The sequence below is a fragment of the Dermacentor andersoni genome, chromosome 4 (assembly GCF_023375885.2).
Source record: "Dermacentor andersoni chromosome 4, qqDerAnde1_hic_scaffold, whole genome shotgun sequence".
Lineage (NCBI taxonomy): Eukaryota > Metazoa > Arthropoda > Arachnida > Ixodida > Ixodidae > Dermacentor > Dermacentor andersoni.
The window spans coordinates 46,069,248-46,096,126 of NC_092817.1; the positions used below are offsets into that span (position 1 = coordinate 46,069,248).

The 26,879-nt window shown below is 46.0% G+C and overlaps 1 protein-coding gene across 6 annotated transcripts in view; it reads left to right on the plus strand.

Annotated features, from left to right (window-relative positions):
• Nucleotides 1-26,879, plus strand: part of LOC126537049 (sodium-dependent dopamine transporter-like) — an 85,859-nt gene that overhangs the window by 36,926 nt on the left and 22,054 nt on the right. For 5 of the 6 annotated variants that reach the window (XM_072287809.1, XM_050184171.3, XM_072287812.1 and 2 more), the window contains exons 2-7: nucleotides 14,808-15,006; nucleotides 19,409-19,549; nucleotides 22,090-22,233; nucleotides 23,260-23,374; nucleotides 25,354-25,486; nucleotides 25,582-25,716. In XM_072287809.1, coding sequence (XP_072143910.1) covers nucleotides 14,808-15,006; nucleotides 19,409-19,549; nucleotides 22,090-22,233; nucleotides 23,260-23,374; nucleotides 25,354-25,486; nucleotides 25,582-25,716 — 867 coding nt within the window. Of the gene's footprint in view, nucleotides 1-6,649; nucleotides 6,832-14,807; nucleotides 15,007-19,408; nucleotides 19,550-22,089; nucleotides 22,234-23,259; nucleotides 23,375-25,353; nucleotides 25,487-25,581; nucleotides 25,717-26,879 lie in introns of those variants that run through there. The other variant, XM_072287807.1, reaches the window with a different exon arrangement.

The following is a 26,879-nucleotide window of genomic DNA, read 5'->3' on the forward strand; positions in this document are numbered from 1 at the left end:
TCTAACGAAATTCGATTTTATGAAGTTCCCGACCTAACGAAGAAACTTCCATTCCTCGACAAGTACCCATAAGGTACAATGTTGTCATTAACCCGAATTAACGAATCGATCTTGCATTAAACCCGATTTAACGAAGCCTTTACAGAAATAAATGAGCAAGAAAAGCTGCGATTTCTTTCTAATTTTGACGCAGATGGGTTTTTCTTCAAGCCTGCGCTCTAATGCTATCACGTTAAAATGTCTAGGCACCCTAGTCACAGCCCTAGCTGTATTTTGACAAGGCTGCGCACCGCGCCCAAGCATGGAACAACGGATTCAGCAGTCGCTAGCGTTCTTACGTACCAGATGGCACTAGGGGCGGCGGTAGTTGCGCCGCCCTTGTGTACTTTCTACACGTGCAGGCGTGGGTTAGCAGCAAATATAATGCCGCGGTGTACCTTTTGGGTGTCGCTAGCTACATTGCAATTTTATATTTCGAAGGACCGAAAAATCCCTTACTCGATTTTCCGAACTTTCCGATTTAACGAAATAATTCGAGTGTGGCCATCACTTCGTTAACGCGAGTTGCAACTGTAGGTTACATGAGAACATGTAACGATGCTGAGAGTGTCGCTGGACCACGCCGTCAGCTTTCCTAGTTTCTAAATTCCCAAGTTCCTAGTTGGCCTTCAACTGAGGAGCCGGTAAAACGCGACGTGATAAAACAAGAATTGCGGATTGCTAGCTAAAAAGAAAAAAGAAAAAAATAACGCGCAACAACGTTGTCTATTCCAGTGAGGTATACGCAAGGTAGCTTTTATTTGATAAATATTGATAATTATGTTTCAAAAAGAAAGAACCCATGACTCCAAAGCATGCTGCGTTGCTTGCTATGTTCTGTTTGACATTTGGTGCCGTTCACTCCGTTGCACGCCATCTACCCACCAAAATGGTTGTGGAAGTCCCTTTAACAGTTTGGCTGTGTATAAAGAAAAGAATTAAATTCTGCAGTTGACGGAGGACGAGATGGTAACGTCAGTGGTACGAAGGCTGATCCCTATTGATGCATAATTAAATGTCTGGATTACGTGCTGGCACGCCTGCGGGACCCCGATGTTTGCTAGAGCGGATATTTCAGAATGGTAGAGATTCGGCCTTGTTCGTACGACATTTGCAAGGAATACTTAACGCATGCATATATCTTTTTTTTTCGTCAGTATCTTATTTGCACTTTTCCTTGCAAGCGGGTATGCGTTTCGTTATATGCGTCACGCTTTAACCATGCAAATTTATATCCACTGACGTTGACCCTCAAACATGTATTAACCTCCCCCCCCCACTCGCGTCCCATTACCCACACACGGACTTAGTAAAGCGAAAAAAAAAATTAGCATGCTTGCCGGAGGATAACTTGAAGTCCCTGCCTCCGTTCACGGTTGTGTTCGGAGACATATGTGGGTTCAGCTACAGTTTCTTTTCTCTCTTTTACTAAGCATACACATCGCTACGTGCGTTTACTATCTTTGCAAATATTTGCCTATCAAACGTATCTCTGCTGCGTCGACTAGTAGCTTCAGACCTGCCGTCGTATCTCGGTTGCGCGTCGCTCTTTACCGGGATCAAGGTTTTGTTCGGAATGCATTGGCGAGTGTGTCGCGGCCGTGGTGCAAATCGCAGTAGCGCAAATCGCCACAAATAGCTCCCGGTTGACGATACCTTGCCGCTGTAGGCCGCGTTCTCGCCTCTCTCAGTATTTCTTAGCTACAGCGTTTCTGCTTCCTGCATTATCCCTGCCCGTACCCCAATGAACGCGTAAAGAACTAAAGCGTGTATTGAAGTTCAGGAGTAGAAAACGGTGGAAGTACTAGCGGTCAGTACCCGCGCGATATCTACTGCCGTGGTTGTCCAGGCTCTTTTTGATGGCGGATGCCGCCTATGGCTGGCCCACAGAGGCTTGCGTTCGTTCCATCGTAGGAAACCCCAAATCCACAAGTTGCTTTGTCTATAGTGGGAAATTATTACTTGGACGTGTGAGATGGCGAAGCTGACTCATACTGAGGAGTTAGTTAACTGGACTTCGTTTGGAACTGCTACGATCATATTAACAAATGATGGTGTTTCGCGGATGAAACCAAGCATATTATATGTGAGGAGTGCCAGTTTAATTTTGACCGCTTGGGGTTCTCTACGCTTCAACAAATATACAACATTCAAAGGACGGCTTTCTTTCTTTCTGTCTATCTATCTTTTCTGATCGGAGTGGGTTCGGCGAAAGCGTGCGTTAGCCATTGTGACTGCGAGTTTCTTTCGGCATACGTTTTCCGCAGCACCGCATATGTCGGACTTCGCTAACAAAACAAGTTGCTGCTGCAATCGAGATTCTGTAGCGGCTACGGCAACACGTACCTTCACTCAAACCAGCGCCTCCTGGAGAGCAGGCCTGGGCACTCTGCTTTACGACATCATGCTACCTGGACCGAAATTTCCATTGCCAAGCCCGGAGTGACGAAAGCGGTGACGTCAGATGCACCACGGCTTACTCGGGAGCGCCCTTATCAGATTCAATGGCAGTCGGGCAAGGAAGCATGACGTCACGGATCGAAGTGCACCGGCCTTGTGCTACCTATAGGAGGCGTTGGTCAAGCCTATTAAAGCGCTCGCTTGACCCCGAGGTGTTCATAACTCGAAGGATCACTCAGCGGCGTTCAACTGGAGATCAATGCTTTCGCATTAACATCTCGTAAGAAGTCCTTAGGTGTCCCCGGGTCTTTTTTTTTAAATGTTTGTGAGATAGGGGGCTGACCCTTTCGAGGGCCTCTGTTCTAAGCATGATGCATTCATTGTTGCATTCATCGCTTCATTTCCTAACACCTCTAAAAAACACTAAAGAAGAAAATTATTTCACCTGTATAAGTAACTTACTCTTCGAGAATACTAGAAACACCCCTCTTACCGTAAGAAGAGGCTTGGTACGCCAGAACAGACCCAATAAAGATAGGCGGGTGGCGCTGCCGCCTTTAAATTCCCGCACCAGCAAGCCATGACGTCACACATTTTGTGGCGTCTTCTAGAACCTACTTAATTCTTTATCGATAAAGAAATAGACCGCATTGTGTTCTAAAGAAGTCAAATTTGAAATGTTACAACTCTCGGCAACTTTTACTTAGCCCAACGTGGCCCAAGTACGAAAAAGTACTTTAAAATCTGTGACGTCGCACAGACCTATAGTGGTACCGGGGTTACGACGCGAAATTAAGAAAAAAAAATTAACCTTCATTTTCTCCTCCTATAATCAATCTGTTATCGTGAAACTAGCGAAGATGTAGTTTTCAAAGAATACATGATGAGTCTAAGCTGATTTAATGTTCCTCTTTGGTGTTCGTTTAACACTGACCAGGCCGTCCATTTTCTCAAATAGTAAATCATGCACCCCTCCATCCATCCACCCACCACAGGTCGTAAGCCTTCATGTTTCTGCAGGCGGAAAGTGCGGCGCACGTCCTGCGTGATTGGGCGGGGGACTCAATGGAGCTGAATAACACTCACGATCTCATGTTCGGACGCCATCGTGGTCACGATAAAATTGGGCACGCCGAATGCAGGGCGACCATGAAAGACACGCGTGGCTCTTGTACAGGTTTTTTTTTTTCATTCGTCGTCCGAGTGGCCACTGTCGGTAGCATCTAGTAAGACAACGAATGGCGGGAGCTGTTATTGATGCAAAAAGCATCATGTGCCCCACGAGGCGGAAAATCCGGTGTGATAAAGCGATGGTACCAAATATGACTAACGGCAAAGAGTAAAAACACGTAAAAAATACTGGGATCAACGTCACATTTCGGAGGGAGGTTTCTGTAAATAAAGTAACTTAATTGCTTTTCAAGACACAGTTTGGTACATTTGAGTGCGAGGTCTGGGTGGGAATCGAACCCGCGCCTCCGAGGTGCGAGCCGAGCACGCTTCTCCAACGCCACGATTGCGTAACGGTGCTGCCTGACTAAAGGTGGGCCTAGTGCGTGCGTCATTGCACACGTCACTTCGTAGCCATCTGGCTGCAACGTTACAGTAACGTTGCTTAAGAGAGAGAGAGAGAGAGAGAAAACAAGGATAGGAAAGGCAGGGAGGTCAACCAGAACAGCATCCGGTTTGCTACCCTACACTGGGGGTGGGGGAAAGGGGAAGTTGGAGTAAGGTGACTTACGGGGCAGTAAAGTGGATTAAGGTGAAGTGAAGTGAATGAAAGTGAATTAAAATGGACCAGTGTTGATTCAAGTAGACTAAGGTGGATTAAGGTAGAGTTGTTAAGGACATGTGACAACGTATGACATCGCGTATCATGGTCACGTGATAATTGGAAGTGAAATTGATTCCGAGATGCTCATCTATGCAGTCACGTCACGTGTCAATTCATGAAGCATATAATGAAGCAATCACAATATGAACTCGTAGCTACTTCGCGATGAGTTCTGAATGGTTGCGGTCTTGTGATCAATGAACGTAGAGAAAGGAAAGCGAAGAACGGAATTCAAACACGTTGTAGCGCTTAAGAAGTCTTTGATGGTGATAACCTAGAGAAGTTACAATGCTTTCGCATTAAAAAACGTAGGAAAGCCTTAGTGACTGCCAATTTATTCTATGTGCATGTTTGATTCAACCTGGCTAAATGACTTTGACTTTCGGTCAACAGTAACGTGGCGCCCTTTACTGGCAGTCACACTTGGCATCGGCGACCAGGTAAAAGCAGAGCAATCATACAAATTGGGCGACGACATTCAGGAGCACGATCATGCTACGGCGCGACCCTCCGAGTGAGAGCGTGGTCCTCACAGGGTACGCACCCTTAAGAGGAGGCTTTAGCTGGGGCCCAACTTCGGCGCGGCCTATTCAAATAGATGTAAAACGCAAAAACGTTTTTCTGAGATAACCCCTGGACCGATCTTAATGAATTTGTTGCATTTGAAAGAGGAAGTTAAATTCTAGTGACCGTTGCAAGTGGAATTTCGATTTATGGCTTGAATTTTGTTAAAAAGATTTTCAAATATTCGACCGTTTGAAAAAAATAGAAGCACAAAGTTTACGAATTCACAGCTCTGCATCAAGAACAGATTTCGTGGTTCTGTAAACGGCATACATTAGATCATTCAAAGCGGACAAATTTGATGTGTCATTTTATATCTTACGTGAATTTCTTACGTTGGTTACAAGGATTCTGCAAACGCTGTCTTTTCGTATTACTAAATTTTCTTATATTCATGTGTAACATATCAATTTTGTCCGCTTTAGATGTACTATTAGATGCAATTGTATTATAATTTTTGTTGCTGAATTACAGAGCTGTAAACTTGATAGTATCGTTTTTGAAAATTTTCGATTTTCGCCAATTTCTAATAAAAAATTTACAACCTAACTCGAAAATTCGAAACCAACAGTCTCTAGATTTCAAGTTTTTCTTTTAAATGCATCAAACCTCATCAAATTTGGTGCAGCTGTTGTCGAGAAAAACGAATTCTCCTTTTACATGTATTTAGATAGGAGCACCCGAGCTAAAGCTTCCTTTTAAGACTCACACTTTGGTGTTGTATATGCTATTCAATATTTGACCTCCTTCAAGCACATTGAAATTTGTGCGCAATCACAATGCAGTGTAAGTGGTTTATTGGAACACAGGTGTATCTGCCAGACGGCATGTAACGCACTCGAAACGTGACCGTAACGCCCAGCAAGCAATCACTCTTCAAAGTGCAGGTGGGGAAGCGTTCGCGAGAGAGTGGAATCTCTTGTCCGTACTACGTGTCTGTTACCGACCAGTAATCTATAGAATCGGACATTTAGACTGGTTAGTCTTTCTGTCTTTCATATCTCATTATCTCTTCCTCTCCTGCATAGGCGGCAATGTTTACGAACGAGAATGCTGGCATTCATCTGAAGTATAAGCCAGAAACTGGAAGCAAACTTCTCTCTGCGAAGAAATTGTCGCAAATAGGACGAGGCTATACAGGCATTCCCTTGTATGTTCTCTTGCAGTAATTACACCTGAGCCATTCTTTCATCCCTTTCACGAAACTGTCTTCGACGTTGCGGCTTTTCCGTAAGACTGTAATTCGACTTCAGCGGTGAAGCTTACATTTAGTAAAGCTAACCTGATTATACTCATTAAAACGCCACCAAACCGTCATCAACGCTAACAAAAGTAACGGTTGCTTCAACACCGCTTGCGATATATTGCGTCTACAGCACGCGGTCGTTACTTCTGGGTCGCTTCTGCGTACCGTTTCTTTGTCGGCGCGTGATATGCTGTGCGGCGTTTTTCCAAGCGTGTGCAACCTCGGCTTTTTTATTCTTCGCACTGCCAACTGCCTAATCAGTGCTTTGTTGAGTTTCAATTGAGCCAGTAGCTGCCTCCGATATGGGCTTGTCAATTTTCCCTTCGTTGACAAAAGCGGCCAAAGTCCACTTTATTTCCCCCCGTAACCGGCGTTGGACATCTGTGTACGCTTGCCCTACGACATTGCAAGCGAGGGCGCCCTAACCAGAGATATGCGTTCGTTTGGCCAAACACTTCCGTCACTTGCCGGACACCCCTGCCACAGCTGTTATTTATAACGTAACACGCTCGGCAAGTGGCAACAGTGAATCCACAAGCGGATGGCGTAGCAAACAGCTCACTTTGCCAAACCCACCGCAGATGCGACATCGGGTTTTTGCCGCAGCGGCCGTTTCTATTGAATGACAGTCGAAGCGCACGACAGGTTCTCGAAAGGATTGATGGGTGCCAGCCACTTTCTGCGTCCTTGCATTGGGATCGTCCGCGGAGTACGGTGGTCACCTATAGTCACCGGACTCTGCGTACGGGTAAGTTTCCGACGAGGGCTCTCTTCCGAGGCACGTATATAGCGATAGATGTTGTGTTATCCTCTCGGAGCTTAAGACAGTGCTTCTTTTATTCCTAAGTCTCCGCGCTAACCGCGGCGTCTGCTTTCAAGAAATGTTAATAGCGTAACGACTGTTTGTGGCATTTTTTTTTATTCGGCGAACTGCTTATTGCTGACTACGTGCAGTCACTTTACACTCGAAGTATAGGTGTTTCCCTAGGGAGAGAATTTGCATGTACGCGCGTCAGGTATATAACACTTTTCTGGAGAATCTCTGATTTCTTCTTTACTGGTGCCTGAACCATGGCTAACCGGGTAAGTTCGCTGGCCTTGATTCCACAGAGCTCCTTTATACTAAGAAAGCTTTCGGGGCGTAATGACTGAGAACTGTAATTTTCCCTTCAGGTTTGCTTGTCGTAGCGGCCTCTTAATGGTTTACTGGCCTTAGGCATTTCTTCTGCATTAAACATTCAGGTGATATGTTTTGTTGCCGCATTCGTCATCCCCTTGTCAACGACATAGACTGAAATATTTAATAGGGGTCAGGGCGGTGGTGAGTGTGCACACGCGCGATCAAACGTCTAGCTTATGTTGTTATGCCTTACGTGCGAAACTGTATATCCACATTTTTTTCATTCTTGTTTAATTATTAACCATTGCTATATGTACGCCTATGACAGTGAAAATTTTGGAAGCACGTGCTTGCGCCATTGCGATAGTAATTGATTCGCTTGCTGATTCGTCGAGTAAGCAACGTAACTTACCGGGGCCTGCCACGCAACGTGTCGGTTTGAATAATGGACACTTAAATACTGATTAGAACAGTGCGGCCATGCTTTGACTGTATCGTAGCAGCTGCTTGCGCAGAAACAATTGCGGTGTTGCTGCTGTTTCGCTGATGTGGCGCAACGTTCACGTGTGCACGCGATAACGTCATTATTGGCTCGCGTAACTTGCGTTTTGCAAAAACAGCGCCTTCTTACGCTTAATTTATGATAATCAGCAAAGGGATCCCAGAAAGGTCAACATCGTGCTTCAGTTCTACTTTTATTTTGTTGTTAGGACATTTATACAAAGTATAAAGCGCAGAAAAGTTGCTGTATTATGCACCACTCAAGGAAATACACTGATCTTCTGAACATAAGTTACGCAAAACTGGCAAATTTCGTGCCAACTGTAAATGCATGTGTAAATTTAGCTCGCTTTAAGCACCCCATCACATGCACTTTATAAAGAAGTTCAATATCCGCGTTTGTTGCGAAGCTAAAGTTCTAAAGTTCTTTCTTGCAGAAAAACTAATTGCGGATAACAGAAATAGTCGCTTTAATGTTACTTAGAACTTTAAGCTGCACTAAATCTTATACTGACATCAGTTTTGCGACTGCTTAATAAAACAAGTTCTGTGTTTCACGTTTATATGAATGAGTGACGCAGATGAAGCTTCGTTTTAGTCCTTATTTGCGTTAAATTAATGATTCGTCCCCACGCTAGCTTTGCTGTCAGGACATGTGTGTACACGTGAACACATGTGTAACGCCTCATAAGAGAGTCGCTAGACTCTTAGCTCTGCTGCGTCACAAGATTTAAAACCGTCACAATAACGGCTAAATATTGCAAATATTCCGGTGTTGATTATATTCTGCGAAATAGAAACAAATATACGAGGCACATTTGCGAAGTATAGAATTTGCTGCCTTACCATCGGCTTCCAGTCTGCTAGTGAAAACAGCTAAAGGAGCCTGTCTAACTGAGCGTCTCCTATCTTTACGCCACACGAATCTTCTTTTTTCCTTTTTTATGTGAAGTTGTTATCATGCCAAGGAAGCAGGCAAAAAGCCTGCGATCTGCTTATCACTTTCACTGCTCGAAATCATTTCACAAGTTTTTTTTTAATTATTTTCTTTCGCGACGTCGCACATTGAAATACACAGTGTGCATAGAGAGGTAGGGAGGGAGGGAGGGAGGGAGGGAGGGAGGGAGGGAGGGAGGGAGGGAGAGGTGGGATATAAGGAAGGCAGGGATGTTAACCAATCAAGAGTCCGGTTGCCTACCTTACGCTGGGGGAAGGTAGAAGGGGGAGAGAGAAGGGAAAGAGAGAGGGTATAGCTACGTAGACGGACAGTACTTGAGTCAAAGGAGCTCGTACAAACCAGACGTTCTCACAAAGCACAAAAGTATCTTCACTGCCGTCTCAGCCGTTAATCGGTGGGGACAATGTTATAGTACTGTTTGTTCACTCAGAGTACGATCATCAAGTTTCCTCAATGTGTTGGACAAAGAATCTGTGCTTCAATTTGAGGACAGTGGCACAATAAGTGGTCAATGTTCTCCTCGCATCCGCAAACATCACATGCAGGACTATCAGCCACTCCAATTACTGCTGAATAAGCTTTCGTGAAGGCAACTCTCAACCACAACCGACACAGAAGAGACACAGTGTGCAGAAATCCCAAATCAAGAAGCGTGCTGGCAGGTGAAGTATCACACTGTGGTATAAGTCTATAAACAGGGATAAGGTACTTGAGAAAGGCTTGCCGATGTTTAGACAGAACGACCTATCTCCAACGTTTCGATAGGAGGACCTATGAAGATAGGTACTCCTATTGAAACGTTGGCCAGCCTTTCTGAGGCACCTTATCCCTGTTTATAACCTTTATACGACACTGTGGAGAAGTGTCTTTCCATTTTCGTCACACTCATCTCCGGATAAACAATTTGATGCAATGAAGTCAGAGTAAAAAAAAAAAACATTCTGGGGTCAGGCGCACTAGATTCATTACGCCTTGAAAAACAATTTCATTATTAACTTTCCTAATTTCAATATCTATAGGACTGACTAAACTAGTGCTCTATAGCAATACCTTTTCAGCTGTATGATTATTTAACGCGCACTTTTCGAGTTACAGAATGTCCCCTCAGCTCGAAGTATTTCATTAAAAAGCTGACCTGTACTATAAGTACATCTTTTAATCTTACTATCTGCTCGGAAAGCTGCGGCATCAACTTGGTGCTTCTGAGAGCACTCGTTCTAAAGTGCATCTTTATAATGCTAGTGCTTGCGTGTGTAGTACTTTCTTCATGCTTTTCATTTCCTCTATTTGTCATGACATGTAATTAGGTTTCTCGCCTTACGCTACCTTTGTGTGTCGATGATACTGCATCCGTGCATGTCTCTGCTCTTAAACTTCATGGTGCTCTTTATAAGGACAGTTCATATATTCCATCTCCCTGAAGCTATACGCTTTTAGGATGTTTTTTTTTACTTTCGCTCATCAAGGGTACAGACCGTCATCTTATACACCGGTGGCGACGCCTTCATGTCCCCTGTGGTGCCTGCAACAGCCTCAAGTGAATTTTGCTATTCCCGTAAATAAAAAGAAGGCCAGTCATCCATCACCAGGTCTGAAGCAACCGGCGCTCCTATTACTGCACCAGACGTATCATGACCGCATACATATATATACTGACGGTTCGACCTCAGCTACTAGCTTAACTGCCGCGTTCGTCATTCCAGCTAAGCAGGTTACAGTTAAATTTAAATTGTCACACACGACTACATCTACGTCGGCAGAAGTTACAGCCTTCCATGCCGCTATGACTTACGTCACCGAAGAGCTGGCACAGAAATGGATAACATTTTGCGACACTAAGGCAGCTCTTCAGAGTATCAAGTCTGTATTACATCACAGAACTTACGAGAAGATGATATCCGACATCAGGGAAATACACAACCATGTTCTGGAAACAGGGCACACATAACCTTTCAGTGTATTCCTGCTCACTGTGGCATCGTCGGCAACGACTTTGCCGACAGGGCTGCCCGGTCTGCCCACAAAGACATCCAGACACGTCCAATACTTTTGGTGAGGACGGCCACTGCCAGGGAACTTCGCCTGCTTGAACGCAAGAACGTCACAAGCTTTCTTGTGTTCAAGTGCCTTCAATTGTCGATTGCATGAGCTGGACCACAGGCTGTGGTTACAACTGCCATCTAGCCTTTCGCACGGCAAAACAACCTTGCTGTGCTTCTTGTGGCAGGGAGCTGTGTTCACGAACGCTTACTCTTATCGTATTTTCACGTAGTAGTGACGGTGAAGAGAGCAGCAAAACTGTGAATGGTGAAACTAGTGCTTTGTTGGGCGAACCTGTGCCCTCAAAAACAGGCTACACTCAAAGCACAACGATAGCGGCGAACACAGTCGGCGATCGCCAAAAATCTCATCTGTGGATCAAGGGCGTCGATTTCTATACATCAGTCATCGAAGGTTCCAGAGTAATCGCTGGTGCCCGCGTGTCTTCCAGAAATTTTCTACACCATTCGCATCGCGCATACATGAAATCAGATTTCACAAGGTCCGGTGACAACAGATATCAGATATAACCATCGATAACTTTCGAGAAACATCCGATACGTGCAGGCGCGTCATGCTCTGTGTGATAAGATTTGTTAGGCGGTGAAACGCGGGCACCCGATAAAGATAAGAAAGTGCACGTGTCACCCCCCTCCACGTGACATCGCCGAGTAGATCGCCGCTACTCAGTGGAGCCCTCGACGACCGTCGAGAGACCCGTTTGAGAGGCCGCTTATAGTGTCCCTGTGTATCACCCCACGTGCACTCAGTGGTCACTCTTTCTATTCCCCTTTCCTTTGCCCCCCAATGTAGTGTAGCAAGCAGGGCGCTCGTCTGAGTGACCGCCCTGCCTTTCCTCTCCTTGCACTCTTTCTCTCTCTCTTTCTCTCTTGAACGTTCAGACAAAAAAAGCACTGGATGTGCCCCATGCGAGGTACGATACATCTACTTCATATTGCTACACACCTAAACAACGTTTCCGAAATAATCACCAGCCCATTTCCAGTCGTCAACTCATTCGACGCATCTATGTGTAATGCTCACATTGAAGAATATTCTTAGTTCAAATGAAAATATAAGGAAGGTTCTTAAGCACAGTACGGGTGTTATGACTGTTTCGTTGCACTTGTGAATATAAGAAAAATTGGAATATAAATAACCATAAGGCTTAAGAGGAACGTTTAGCTCAGGCTAAACGCTTTTCTGAGGTAAACACTGTGCCGATTTAATTAACTTAACAGTCACTAGTTAATTGCTAGTGACTGTTGGAAGCGAAATTTCAATGTATGGCTTTAAATGGTTCTAATTGACAAGCTTGAAAAATATATAAGCATGAAGTTCACAAATGTGTAGCTCTTCACAAAGAACAGATATCGCAGTTCTGTAAACTGCACCTATTAGAGCGCCCAAACCGAACAAATTCAGTATGTGAGTTTATATCTTACGGAAATTTGTTGCATTGTTTACAAGGGGCCCTATAACAAAAAACAATTCCAATATGTTTTTATTCCAATCGCCTGACGTCATACTTGCGTAACCGCCGACGCAAGCATCGGGCGGTCACCCGCAGGGATGTCTGCACAGACTAATCGAACGTTCCCCTCGTTCATAGGAGGTCACTTTTGTTTGCTTTCAAAACAAATAACATTGCCTACACTGAGCGGCTTGTCTTATCTAATTGGCCGACAAGAGGCGAGGCGCACGCTCAAGTGGAGAGGGGTACGATGGGGCCGAGTTACTGCACTGAATATTAATAACCGGATGAAGAGGGTGGTGCAGGCGTCTTCGATTGGTCCGCTTTCCCTTACTTAGCTTGCGGTGGCTAGTTGAAAGTCGCGGCGGCATGCAGCGGAAGCTTAAGAATGAAGCTAAAACGTATCCTTAGCAAAGAAGAGTTGGCAGAACGAGGTCGTAAACGTGCCGAAAGTGCTCGAAAAGGTTACACGGTCACGCAAACAGTTTTATTATACGCAAATAAACCCATGCTCTACGGCAGGTGCGAGTAGCCAGCGCCTGAGCGATCGGCAGCAGCCATCTTTTATTCCTTTCGGAACGGCGCAGCCTGCGGCTTTTCAAAAGAAAATTCAGTTTTGTTCGGCATATTAATGCATTTTTAACGCGTACACGTCACTTTGACGCGGTGGGTTTTTGAGTTATTGTGACGTCGCGTGGCAGGCAGGTGAAGTTGATGCAGCCCGCAAACTTTTGACCAATAGCCGAGGGCTAATGGTGAAAAGGCGTTGAATCAGAAATAACTATTTTGCTTTTGTTCGATCAAATCATGCATAATCAGTGTGTGCACGTCATATCAGATGGAGAGTTATCGTGGTTTTAGTGACGTCGCATGACAGACAGGCGAAGGGGGGTGGTCCAAAAAAGTTTTTGACCAATTGCGAAGGGCTGATTGCAGAATTGTAATAACAAAGTTTGGAACAGTTTTAGGTCATAGCGCCCAAGGATTTCGCGACAGCTTTACTCGCATACTTGTGGTTCATTTGACGTTCATGTATTATTTATAATACATGAACGTCAAATGAAGGCATTTCATGAATGGAAATGAATGCACCTTCATTTTTCAAATGAAGGTGCATTTTACAGAATCTTGATATATTTTTCTATTGCAGGGTTACAAAGCTGTAAACTTTTAATTTCGTTTTCTGAAAATTTGTCATTCTTGCTATTTTTTTATAAATAAAGTGACAGTGGAAATAATATATTCCCAACCAACAGTCACTAGATTTTAGCTTTGTCTTTGAAGTGCAACTAACCTAATCACATATGGTGCAGCGGCTGCCGAGAAAAAACGATTTCTCCTTTTCCATATATTTAGGTTGGAGCACCCGAGATAAAGCTTTCTTTTAAGAGGAAGCTTTAGCTCGGGCGCAACTCCGACGCGGCCTATTCAAATACATGTAAAACGCAAAAACGCTTTTCCGAGATAACCCCTGGACCGATTTTAATGAAATTTGTTGTATTTGAGAGAAAATGTTAAATTCTAGTGACTGTTGGAAGCGGAATTTCGATTTAGGGCCTGAATATTATGAGAAGGACTTTCAAATATTCTAAAGTTTTAAAGTATAAACGCATGAATGTTATAAATTAATAGCTCTGCATCAAAAACAGATATCGCGGTTCTGTAAACGGCATCCATTAGATCATTCAAAGCGGACAAATTCGACATGTCAATTTATATCCTACGTTAAATTGTTACATTGTGTTCAAGGGTTCTGCAAAAGCTGTATTTACATATTACTAAATTTTTTTAGCTTCATCTGTAACATATCAATTTTTTCTGTTTTACATGTACTATCATATGCAATTCAGAGAATTATGATATCGTCTTTGCTTGCTGAGTTAGTGAGTTGTAAACTTAAAAGTTTCGTTTTCCGAAAATTTTTGATTTTTGCCAATTTGTAATACAAAATTAACGATCTAAATCGAAAATTTGAAACCAACAGTCACTAGATTTGAAGTTTTTCTTTTAAATGCAACAAAGCTCGTCAAATTAGGTGCAGCGGTTGCCGAGAAAAACGAATTCTCCTTTTACATGTGTTTAGATAGGAGCACCCGAGCTAAAGCTTCCTCTTAAAGCGGAGCACGACGAGAAATGAAGTTACATGGGAGCTCCTGACGTGGTCCTCAATTTAGGTTTACAGTGGACAATGGCTGGATGTGACACGAGCCTTCCTTACTCATACACTGCACGAATTTCGCGAAACATGGAGATGTAAGACAAAGAAAGCGATTTGAAACATTGTGTATCATATCAAGATGGACGTTGTAATGTGTTGTTTCCTCATGTCTATCATTCGCTTCCTACGCGCACTGGCATTGAATTATTAAAGTAACTAATTAACCTAACTAACCAAACCTGTTCACTAACTAACTAACTAACTAACTAACTAACTAACTAACTAACTAACTAACTAACTAACTAACTAACTAACTAACTGGCTGGCTCGCTGGCTCACTCAGTCACTCACTGACTCAAACATAATTTAGTCAACTGACTGACCGAATAAAAAAAGTGCATATTCACGTAATCGAGCTACCGAAACAAGAGGCCAATTTTTGAGCCTCGCCTATTCGTGTTCTCGGTTCGCAGATGCAAGAGCGCGAGTGTCCGCTGGACACTCCGCTGGACACCATCTCGCTGGACTCTGGCGAAGAGGACAACGACGACCGCGAGGAAGGGAAGGCGAGTCTCTGCTCGAGGCGCCTCACCTTCCTGCTCACCTGCCTGGCGCCCAGCGCTGACATCGTCAACATTTGGAGGTACCCTTACATCGCCTACAAGCACGGAGGTGAGTCCATTGCTGCGGGCAGTGTGGCAAGTTCGGTTGCAGCTAGAGCCAGTTGGTGACTAATGGAAAGCTTTTGGAATGGTTACGCCAGCGGTTTACGTAACCAAGAAGTCAAACTTGCAAATGAAAGTGGAACGCAAGCCTCTTGCGTTCCCTATTCTGCATTTCTCCGATGTACGCGACCATACGCGGCGAAGTAGGATTACGGGGGTTTATTGCTGTCCCTGCTTTTCAGTGTGCTCTTCACCAATTTCAACCTGTTTACGAGGCACACCATGCCGGTCAGCTAGAGATTTGTTGCACGTTGCAAATATTCGGGAGTCTGTTTTTCATTCAGCCTTCATTGAGGTGTGGCCTGATCGCGAACCCCGACCTCGTGAACTCATTATTCAGAGCCTAAAGCCACTCTCGAGTAGCCGTTGCGGCAGTTGTCTTTCTCAGCGTGCACGGGTGTTTCTGTGTTTGTGTTCGCGTGTCCGCTTTAAGCCCATCACGCTGTACGTAACAAAACTCACTGCATCCGTTCATGTAGAAAAAGTACTTTGGCGCTTTAGGATATGTCGTTGCAAGTGCCGTGGATGCAAAGTCTGCCTATCTGTTTGGTTTCTCCAAGGAGGCATGCTATCGATGCTTGGCCCTGTGCCCCTTCGCACTTCGACAAAAAAAAAAGAAAAAGAAAGAAACATTCCGAAAAGGCTCGATGGACAAGCTCTTTCCTGGAAATCACCAATATATTTGTCTGTCATGTGGTGGGATCTATCTGAGTACCCACCCTCTGTGGGACGCAACCTCCATAGGCGGATATGGCGTAAATTGCATGCTACAAAACTTCGATTGATATTCGAGGGATGTGCACTACGGTCGCGTAAGTTTCGTGCTTTACTAACGGCTAGCGCTTATGATAAAGATGATGATGATTGCTTACTTTAATGGCGCAAATCCACTGTGGGGGATAAATAAGGGGGAAATTGTTTCATGCAGCCCCTTCATCGATCTTTTACTTACGCCGGTGGGGGCTCAGTTGCAATGACATTTTACTGCATGAAAGCACGAAGTCGCGGGTACGACTCCCGGCCGTGGTGTCCGAATTTCCATATGAGTATAATGCGAAAAACGCTCGTGTATTTTGATTTAGGTGCATGTTAATTAACTCTAGGTAGTGAAAGATTAACCTGGAGTGCCCCACTCCAGGTTAATTCGCCGCCTTAGCCTCAGTGTTGCTTTGGGGCATTAAACTTCGCTGTGAATTGTGTGGCGTTTTACGTCTCAGGGGGGACATTGACATTATGTATGACTGTGTGGCGCCCTCACAGCGGCCACAAAGGCATTCTTTCATACCCATCCATTTCTTCTCTTCCCCAGTACAGGGTAGAGAACAGGAGATTCCCCCTGGTTAACGTCTCTGTGTTTCCTTTGCTTTTATCTATCTCTCTCTCAACTTCATTGAAGAAATAAACAATCAATAAATCAAGCACAAGGAATGTAAACAAAAGAGAGAATGTTAGAAATATATTTAAACTTACTCCTGTCAACATTACTCGCGCGCGCGCGCGCACACACACACACACACACACACACACACACACACACACACACACACACACACACACACACACACACACACACACACACACACACACACACACACACACACACACACACACACACGCACACACGCACACGCACACACACACACGCACACACACGCACACACACACACACATACACACACACACACAAACACACACACACACACGCACACACACACGCACACACACACGCACACACACACGCACACGCACACGCGCACGCGCACGCGCACACATACTAAAGGAGGCAGCCGGGCAATGGTCAAACAAGCACTTATGAACGGAGAATCCTTGTGAATTTCGACCCAAGATATTTGTTTTATGCGAGGGGGTGTTTATCGAACGTGTCCAGGGCGAAGGTGAGCGTCCTCGATTGCTCAGTTAAACTGGATCACTCAGCAGACAAGAGGCGCGATCGTTTCTCTCCGTCCACAGACTTCACATTCAAACTCGCTGATTACAGGGATGCGAATAACTCCTTATCGTCTAAAGTACGACGAAAGCCGCATGCTTGCAACCAACGAAGTCGCATGCAACCGCGACCCCCGTTGTCCTGATGAAAGCTAGGAAAGATACTTGAAAAGAGTCGTTCTGTGGATTCTATATGAGATACGGCGCCATAAGTAGTTTGTGAAGATGTCGTCCTTCCAGGACAGGCTTTCAGAGTGAGAAAACGTGTGACGGTTATCTCGAGTGCTGCTGTTTAAGTAAGAAAACTTGAAAAAAGCAACAAAGGACTCTCAAAAGAAGCTTCTCTGAAATTTATCTGTTTCTTGAAATGCTCCTGCGTAAGGTCGCGAAGAGAGCCATGAGTTTACCCATGCACACGAGCATGGAGGCACTGGACGCATTAGGCATGTACAACACGCTGAGCGAGATTGCGGAGGCACAGTAACGGGCACAGATCACCAGGCTGTCCGGCACACCTGCGGGCAGGTGGATCCTACGAGAAATCGGCGTCGCGCCTCGGGAGATCGAGTGTAACAGCCACGGGCTAATACCCGACCAGAGGAAAAAGATCAGGGCAGCCCCTCTGCCCAGGAATATGAGCCCAGAGCACGACATTGACAGAAGACTTGCTCGAGCCAAAGCACTCCTCCGACAGGCAGCCGCCTCCGGGACAGTATGCTGCTTTACGGACGCCGCCAAATATCCTGGCAGATGAGCCTATGTAGCAGCGGTGGTCAACAAAGATGGCACGGTCAGCAACGCGTGTACGGTCCACATTGACAGTCCTGAAGTGGCCGAGCAGGCGGCTATCAGCCTTGCACTCCTAGATGACGGTAAGATCTTGGTATACTGCGACTCCAAGAGGGCAATTCTGTCCTTCGGAACAGGGAGCATATCCCCGACCGTCGGCAGAATACTTGGTACTCATCAGCTCACCGCACACTACATAAATTGGTTCCCGACACTCATGGGACCATTGGAGGGGCCGCTCCCTAACCTCATCGAAACGGTACACGAGGCCGCACGAGACCTAACTCACCGTGCGAGCCCGTACTCCCTCTCGGCAGGATGGGGGAGCGAGCGCGACCCCCTCGTCACTTACAACGATCTCACCCAGCATTATAAGTTACTCAAGAGAACCATGCCGCTACCGCACAAAGCACTCAATAAACCACAAGAAGTCACGTACAGGCGGCTTCAGACGGGCACTTACCCATGCCCGGCTTTCCTGCACAAAATCTTTCCGGACGCGCACCCTCACAATGCGTGTCGCTACTGTAAAGATACAGCTAGCCTTGCTCTGGGGTTGCCCCCTGGGGCCGGGGGCCAGGACCACCAAAGAAGAGTGGGACCAAGCTCTACGCAGCTCCGACCTTGAAGCACAGCTCTGGGCTGTCCATCGGGCCCGCGACGCGGAGGAGGGGCATGGTCTCTCTGTCCCGACGTGGGAGTGGCCCGCTGCGCGCTAATCGCGTGCACCGACGGACCTCAAGAAAGTTATTCATCCATCCATCCATCCATCCTTTCAGATGGCGGTGATGTCTCTCAGATAATGTATCAAGTTTTTTTTTTTTCTTTCATGGTTGATATCACCTTCATTTATTTTGTTTATCACTATTATTTCTGTGCGAAGAAAATGGGGTAGCCTGCTTTATTTGAAGGACCCTGTCTAATTACAGCTCCGTTCGTTCACGATATGAAATTGTCGTAGATATGCATGAATGTGACCACTCAGTTCGTGTTCAGCAAACGAGGTAACATTGCCATTTGTGTTCTTTTGTCACCATTTCTCGCAATCATTGAGCCGTTTTAAGCAGCGTACTCATGATTGCACAAAACAAATAATCATAGAAAAAAGATTAAGCGGGAACTGTATCGCCCTCGCTTCCTTTTTAATAGATTTTTATAAAGGGCGTTCGATGCCAGGCATAAGGATCCCGCGTATTTTATCCTAATGATTTTCTTCAGTGTAGTGGCGCTTTCTATTCTTCAAACAGGTGCACTGAGAATTGCTCCTAATTTGTTTCTGTTTGCCCACTGCAGAGCGCTTTCATAACCTGCGATTGTGGCAATACGTTATATAGTATTAAGTATTAAGTATAAGTATAGTATTAAGTAAGTAGTATTAACACACACACATACACGCATACACATATACACACACACGCACACACACACACACTCTCTTCTAAACTTGTCCGATACAACCCCAATTATACACACCGAGAACGGAATGTGTGTAGTAGTTGAGATAGGGTTATATTTCGCTTTCTGGTGTTCTTGCGAGAGATGTTGTTTTCAGCTTTTCCGCGCAAGTTCGTGGAATTGTGTGACAGTTCATTCTGCTTCCCGCACTGGTGCAGGTGTTGTACTGGTTCCGTGCATAATCCTGTTCGTACTGGTGGGTTTCCCGCTCTATTACCTGGAGCAGACCATCGGGCGACTACACGCTAACAAAAAGGGCGGTGGACAATGCCTCGGACACCTCGTGCCTATCTTCAAGGGTGAGTGCGTGGCTGTGCTGGGCGACGCGCCTCCTTCCATTAGCCTTCCCGACGGTACCTCTTATACGAAAAAAAAAAAAAAGCGCCGATCGGTCCCGGCCTGTGTGAGGCCCGACGTTATCGTTGCCATTGGACACAAAAAGCTGTCGTTTCCTGCAGTACGCTCAATCAGCGGCTCCGTCGCAACGGGCTCCCGATGATCGGTGCTAAGTGCCACTTCGAGTACGCGCGGCCTTCGCTATCTCCCACCACGCACTATAGATACAGCCTGCGATATTCGCCTTTTCTTTCCGCATCTCTTTATCCATTCACAGTCCGCTGTTCCTCAGAAAGGCGCTCGCACGCGTCTGCTTTGCAAACACGTGCTCGAGATCGTACGTGCGTGTGGTCGACCTTCCGATTTTAGGTGCGACTTCTTCTCTCCTAGGCAGCGCGTGAGGAATCGGGAGCGTAAAGCCGAAGTACTCAGCTTTCAGCTTTACGAAAGCTCAGCTTTCTCTGCATAAGTGAAGGAGCGACAAACATGACATTTATTTTGACGGTGACAGAGAGGTCAGCCTGACATTTTCGCACCTCCCTTAGCCTGCTATTCTCTGCTGACGAAAAGAAGGCATGGTGATGAGGATACGAAGTACAGCTCGAATGAAATGCAGACGCGTGAAGCCTGGAGTACATGGAGCGAACTTTCGGCTTCCAGGCGATGAACTTCGTCCGGCGGTGATCGCCTTACGCCCGGCGTCAGAAAATGGACGCCGGAAAGCGATCTGGTGTGGGATGCCTATTGTGGACGTCGTCAAATTCCGCCGTATTGTCAACTTCTGCATTGGAGGCATTTTGAGCCAATCAGAGAGGCTGGAACAGTCCTCTGGGCCAATAAGGGCTGGCAAGATGAGGAATTCGACAATACGGCGAAAGTTGATAGTGCCCAGAATGTACTCCTGGACTTCGTCGGGCAAACGCCGTCACAGGAAGCGCTTAACGGCTACGAGCATGAGTTAATCCGCATGTAGGATCGTTCCTGCCGTAATTCTTCTAATACCGGTACGTTTGCTTGTAAAGGCAGACAGGTTGCAGAAATTCATGAATCATTATTACAGAAATTCAAATTTATTATTACCGCCCATTTACGTGCGTCGTGTGATGCCCAGTCCCGTGTTTTGGATAAAGTGTGGCCTCATCTTGGATCGGTGCAACTGTGTTTGAATGTAGTATCAGAAATAGGGAAGAAAAAACATGGCGACTGATGGAATGCTCCAGCTAGAGCTTCAAAGCGTAGTGTAGTATCATACACCCTTCTTTCTGGCAGATGTAAGTAGAGACGCGGCTTCGTTACAAGCATGCAGCGTGAACACTAGACACAACAGGCAATCACTAATCATGCAGTTGCGTCTCAAAGCAGGCATTCACGCGATTTATGATGCCGTACTTCGCTTCGACTTCTATTGTCAACATAGCGATTCTTCCAAGGTTAGCAAAGAAGGGCACTTTTTTCAGCGACTGCACATTGCGCTTGTGATATAGAGGCGAGCGTTGCGCATAATTAGCCTAAAATGACTATGGAAATACATCTTAACAATCCGGAATCGAGCGCAGTGTTACCACGAATATTGAACGCGTCGGTCAGCGGGACAAATTCCTTGTTACGGAGCTATTATCCAGCCCCTGTTTTTAGTGCAGTGGTAAAGTCTCCGCCTCCCATGTGGAATACGTGGGTTGGAATCCTGCCCGACTTTCTTTCATTTTTTTTTACGAATGACACCATTATAGTACGTATCATTTTAATGCAAAATAATTGCTGGAAGCGAGAACACTAGCCGGGCTAAACGGTTTGTGGCACTCGGTATTTTTGGCTGCCACCTCGCCTCGAACGGTCGCACGTGGCTCCTCGGCAAATGAAGGGACCAACAGGGGTCAGAATAAGGAAAGTCGCTGAAGCCAATGTTTTGATAAGAGTACTTGTATAACTGAATTGACATTTGGACGAGTTGGTGTAGCTTCACCTTAACACAATGCAAACGAAGACACGGACGTCCCTCCAAAGGCTGTCCTATCACTTATTCCATTTTTGTCTGTGTCCTTGCGATGTCACTTAAGGAGCGGACTTATCGTTGTTGAGGCTTTCTGCGATGAAGACCAGTCATCTTGTCAGGACCTTGGCTCCTTCTTTAACGAATAAAAAAATCCCGTTGTCTAAACAGTGGCTTGAGACATCCGTGGTTCGGCCACCGCTGATGACTTCAAGCCCCCAGTCAGACCATCTACTACCTAACCTCAGTCTCGGCAATGTAGGTTACACGGATGGCTCCCTAACTAGATTACTCAGGTGGCTTTATTACAGTACGTGGGCGGCTTCACTTCCTAACTTCGGCTTGAGACGTTCCTCTCGGCCGAGATCTCAGGAGGACGAATAAATATTATAAACTGTGTTTCAAATCTTTAATCTACTCCTAGCGTGACAACAGCTCGCATAACCTGACCTCGTCTCTTCGCGCGTCTCTCTCTCTCTCTGCCTACCCCCTCCGTCCCTCCTTGGGCCGCAGGCGTGGGCTACGCCTATTCGAGCCTGCTGGCGCTGATGTCGGTCTACTACATGGCCATCCTGACCTGGGTGCTGCTGTACCTCTTCTCCTCGATGCAGGAGACGCTGCCGTGGAGCCACTGTGGCAACGAGACCGTCGTGCAGGGTAAGCGCTTCCACTTTGTATCTTCTGTCTCGTGACCATTTAGGCATGGATTCGTCTTCACCATCGGTCGGGCGATATAACGGCGCGGCGTTGTTACCGAGTCAGGCGTTCGTATCGTCTTTGCGATAAAATTCTAGAACAGCGACAGCCTACACCGAATATAACCAGTAGCTTTGCGGAGGCAGAATTCAGCACACAAGGCCAGAAGTGGCTCTGTGACTGCCTGGAGCATGCAGCTTCGGTCGCATTTTATCTGGACAAACACAAAGATGATTTTTTTGGTTAGTCTGTCCGACGTTCTCAGTCATAGCACCTAGATCTGGAGCTGTGTTGTGTTAGGCCTATAGGACGGAGCGCCTCCACCGACACATCGTCTTCTAACCTTTACTTAGCGTGTTCCTAGGGGTGGGCGACGCAACCCGGACGAAAGACAAAAGGAAGTACACGATACGAGCGCAACTAACAACTGGTTTATTTTTTCAGACAATATACAAAAATGTAAATATACAAAAAAGACTATTTTCTGTATATTTTAGTCCCTTGTTTGAAAAAATAAATCAGTTAGTTGCGCTCATATTGTGTACTTCTTTTTGTATTTCGTCCGGGTTGCGCTGCGCACCAGGAACATGTTCAATCACCAACCCGCCCCGCTTGCCGTGCTAATTTACTTTATTTAGCAGTGACAATGTTAGAGCATCCGCTAAAAAAAGTTGATTCGTAACTTCCGCAAGCACTAGTATGCATACCCGCCACATAGTACACCTATTAAAGATGGAAGTTACTGGCGCAACGTGACCTCATCGATACTAAAAATTGGAGTGGATGGAAGCTAAAAGAGGCCAGGGCGATTCGCAGCACTCTTTCTCGGAGCCGATTGCGCTAACAAGCCTGATTTCAGATCGCTCGTAAAAGACAAGCTAAATATTCCACTATAAGAGCGAAGGAAAATAGCAGACTGCGCAGCTACATTTTTTTCACAGTGTTTACTGGGGCAATAACGAAGACTCCTTTCTGTCCTTTCGCCAGGTTGTCCCAGCACCGGTGAATCGATGTTCCACCCTTGCATCCCGACGAACTTCACGAGCAACGGCAGTGACATCGATGTCGTCTGGGTCCGTGCACCAAGCGAGGTGTACTTTCAGTAAGGCTTTCGCAATGTCTTAAACTCATGCCAATGTACACAGATGGCTTCCTGCATTACACTACACACAGTACGATGCACTCCTTCCTTCCTTTTGTGAAAAAGTGGGACCCATGCGGCATAATAGTATCAACCCTGTCACAAGTCAGACGTGATAGCCGATCGAAACAAATAAATAGCGCGTGATGCCGCTCTGTAACGTCATTTTCGAACTTTCTTCGTCGCTCTATATATAACAGCATCACTCAGATGGGGCGTACAGAACGCGTGAGAGGTCGCCAAGTTTTATTGCCCCACTCCGTACGCTCTTTGTTTCACAGCAATCTCTGACTGAAGCAATAGCTTCGAGATGTGATATGGCTTTCGAAACTGCTCGGGACTGAGCAGATGACGCGACGGGGCAGAGGTCGCTTAGCGCAGGGACTACACCGTGGTGCGGACGCTTTAATTCGCGTGACCATGCTTCGGATTGGCTGACGTCGCCTATAAGCCTTCACTTCAGTGCCTTGTCATGGCGAAGCACGGCAGGCATGGCGTCCGAGCGTCGCGTGAAAATGACCAACGCTGGGGTCGTATTTCTGTAATGTAATATTTATCTGCGCTCGATTCTATTCCTTTTGCGACAGCCACCATTGAACGTACCGCCACATACTGCTGATAACAAACTCCGCAGGTTGGGCCACTGACGAAAAGCGAAAAAGAGCACCATAGGAGAAGAATTGTTGTATGGTTCGGGCCTTGTTTGTTATTAGTATTGCTATTCATCATTGGGTCACCCAAAACCGCGCCGCAGTTGTCACCACATGATCGGTAACTCGGTGCAATGGATGGTGAAGAAATCTCCATCTTGTACCTGCCGTCACTTCACGCTGTTTATTTCCAAATGCAAGCGTACAAACTCGGCTTATTTTCATTACTTCGGTAACATATACTGTATATCCCCGTGTTCTCAAACGACCCTCGATTCGAAGCTCTACCTTCAATGCATTGAGTTGAGCACTACGCCATCCCTTCGCTGAAGAAAATGATATCCTTCTCAAGAATTGCCGTGGGGTGCCATTAAAGTGCATGACCCCACTTCTGTTGAAGGGCGGTGCTGGCAGGCAACTTATTGAGTTTTAGTGGAGTGTCAAAGTCGATGAATGTGCTAGAAAATGGGGGATAGAAGAGATGGAAGGAATATTTGAAAGGACGTTGTCCCATTTTGTGCTTTGGATCTGCCTTGTCATCAGTTTCTTGAGATACGTCGACAAGCTTGTCGACATCATACGCTCCGTCGGCGGCAGTAATACAGCTGCTTGCGTTGATTGAGCTCCTTGCACGTTTGAATTGCGAGAATCCCGATAATACGAGCGGTTGCCTACGCAAGACGCCCTCTCTGACTCTTGAAATTTCACTTGGTGCTAAACAGGCGAAGCTTTTACGTGGAGCGTCACGTGACCGTTACTATGCTAGAAGATTGTGAAACGGAGCCCGTGGAGGTACGTGGCGGGCACTTCAGAGTCTGCACTGGAGTCCATATGCTTTTTAGAAAGTAAAAAAAATTACTGGTAGCACAACATGCGGTGAAGAAATGCGGTATATATGTGTCCCAGTGGTTATGAAACATGAGCTTAAAATAGAGTCGCCAGACGATGGAAACAGCAACCTAGCCGCTTTACTATAAACGTCACATCACGTGCCTCGCTATATCGGCATGTGTTAATCTCATTTACTTACATTAGCGCATCTAGCTTTCTTTTTTTGCGAGGCAACCTACGGTGGGCACAATTTGTTTAAAGAAATTAGGCATAAGGAGGGCGCCGCATTTGGCTGGCCTAGTGCGGTGAAAGCTTTTCAAGCTCCGACAAGTAATCACGTAATGTCACGTTTAAATATACATATCTGTTGTAATTGTATCTGTTCGCGAACATTTTCATTGAGTTCGAGGATTGCGCGAAAGCGTAAAATGTGCTGAGGCGACGCCTAATTTCTCCCAGTGAGGTAGTGACCAAGTTGACGTCCGAAGTCCGTTCCCTGGGAACTGTGTCGTGGCCCCTTCTGCTGTGCCTGCTGGGTGGATGGACTGTTACTTACCTCAACGTCATTCGTGGCAAGATATCCTTTCGAAAGGTGCGTTGGAACATCAATATCTACCAGCCTCATTACATTGAACGTTTTAACTCGATCCCGGGTAATAATATCTCCCATTGTTTTTCTTTTTACAGACGGCCATTTTGCCTGCCATAGTGTTGATACTATTTATGTGCGCAATTTTTGGAACCATCACCAGCGACCCCGGCTTCCTGAATGGACTCCATTACTTCTTTTCTTTTGAATGGAAAGCTCTAAGGAAACCAGACGTAAGTATTTTTGCGCATGTGTGTGCTTCACCAAGCTTCACTCCGAAGCTGCTTTTGTTGCCTTTCTGATAAAAAAATACTAGGCCATAACTTAGCACCAATAGCTTTCTAACTAATCTCTCTAACCCTAGTCATCAGCTCCAGTTCTCTAACTCTAATCATCACAATCAACACTTAGATTGTGTGAGGATTGTGACGACTGTGTGACGTTGGGGTGACGTCTGTGTACAGCTGCGTGTGTGTGCGTCGCAACCAAGGGTCGTTAGACTCTCTGATCACTTCGTCACGAAGCATTTCATTAACGTCATGGCTAAACGCCTCCCTTTCGACGGCAGAATGTCGGTACGGATGTTGATGAATCGGGGCCGAACCACCTGCGTTTATGAGGCGCTCCGTGACGCCCGTTCGTTGAATTCGGTTGGCGACCTATAACACACTTTCAATTATCAAAGCAGCATTTCCATACTTCGTATCACTTACAAATTTGTGATTTAGTGCATACTGTGACGCCGCTCGCGTAAGCTCAGCACACCCCGAGTTTTCTGTTAGATATCTCAAAGGTCTTCCTCGGTGCTTACAAAGAAGGATCGCCCATACTTCCATACTTCTCTACATTATAGCTACCGCGGCGTCCCCCAGGGCGGTGTACTTAGCCCCGTGTTATTTAATCTAACACTAATTGCTCTCCTTGAGCACGTGCCAACCGCAGTCAGGCTATCGATGTACGCGGATGACATCTGCATATGGACATCTGCAGTAACACGCCTACAGTTGCGAGCGAGAATTCAGAGAGCCGCCACACAAACTGCTATCTACCTCCGTAATCGAGGCCTGGAAATTTCCTCCGAGAAATGCGCACTAGTGCCATTTACGCGCAAACCCATGGCAAACTACAGTGTAATGATAAATGGCCAAATAATACGACGGGTCCGATCGTACAAGTTTCTAGGTGTCATAATCGACAGGGACTTGTCATAGAGCCCACACATATCATACGTGAAAAAACGGTTGACAGGCATCTGCCACCTGTTCAAGTTTTTCGCTGGCAAGACCTGGGGAATGTCGCCTAGTGCCATGTTACAACTGTACAGGGTGCTTTTTCTAGGATTTCTGCGATACAGCTTGCCAGCAATAAACAACACAGGCAAAACGAATCTACGCAC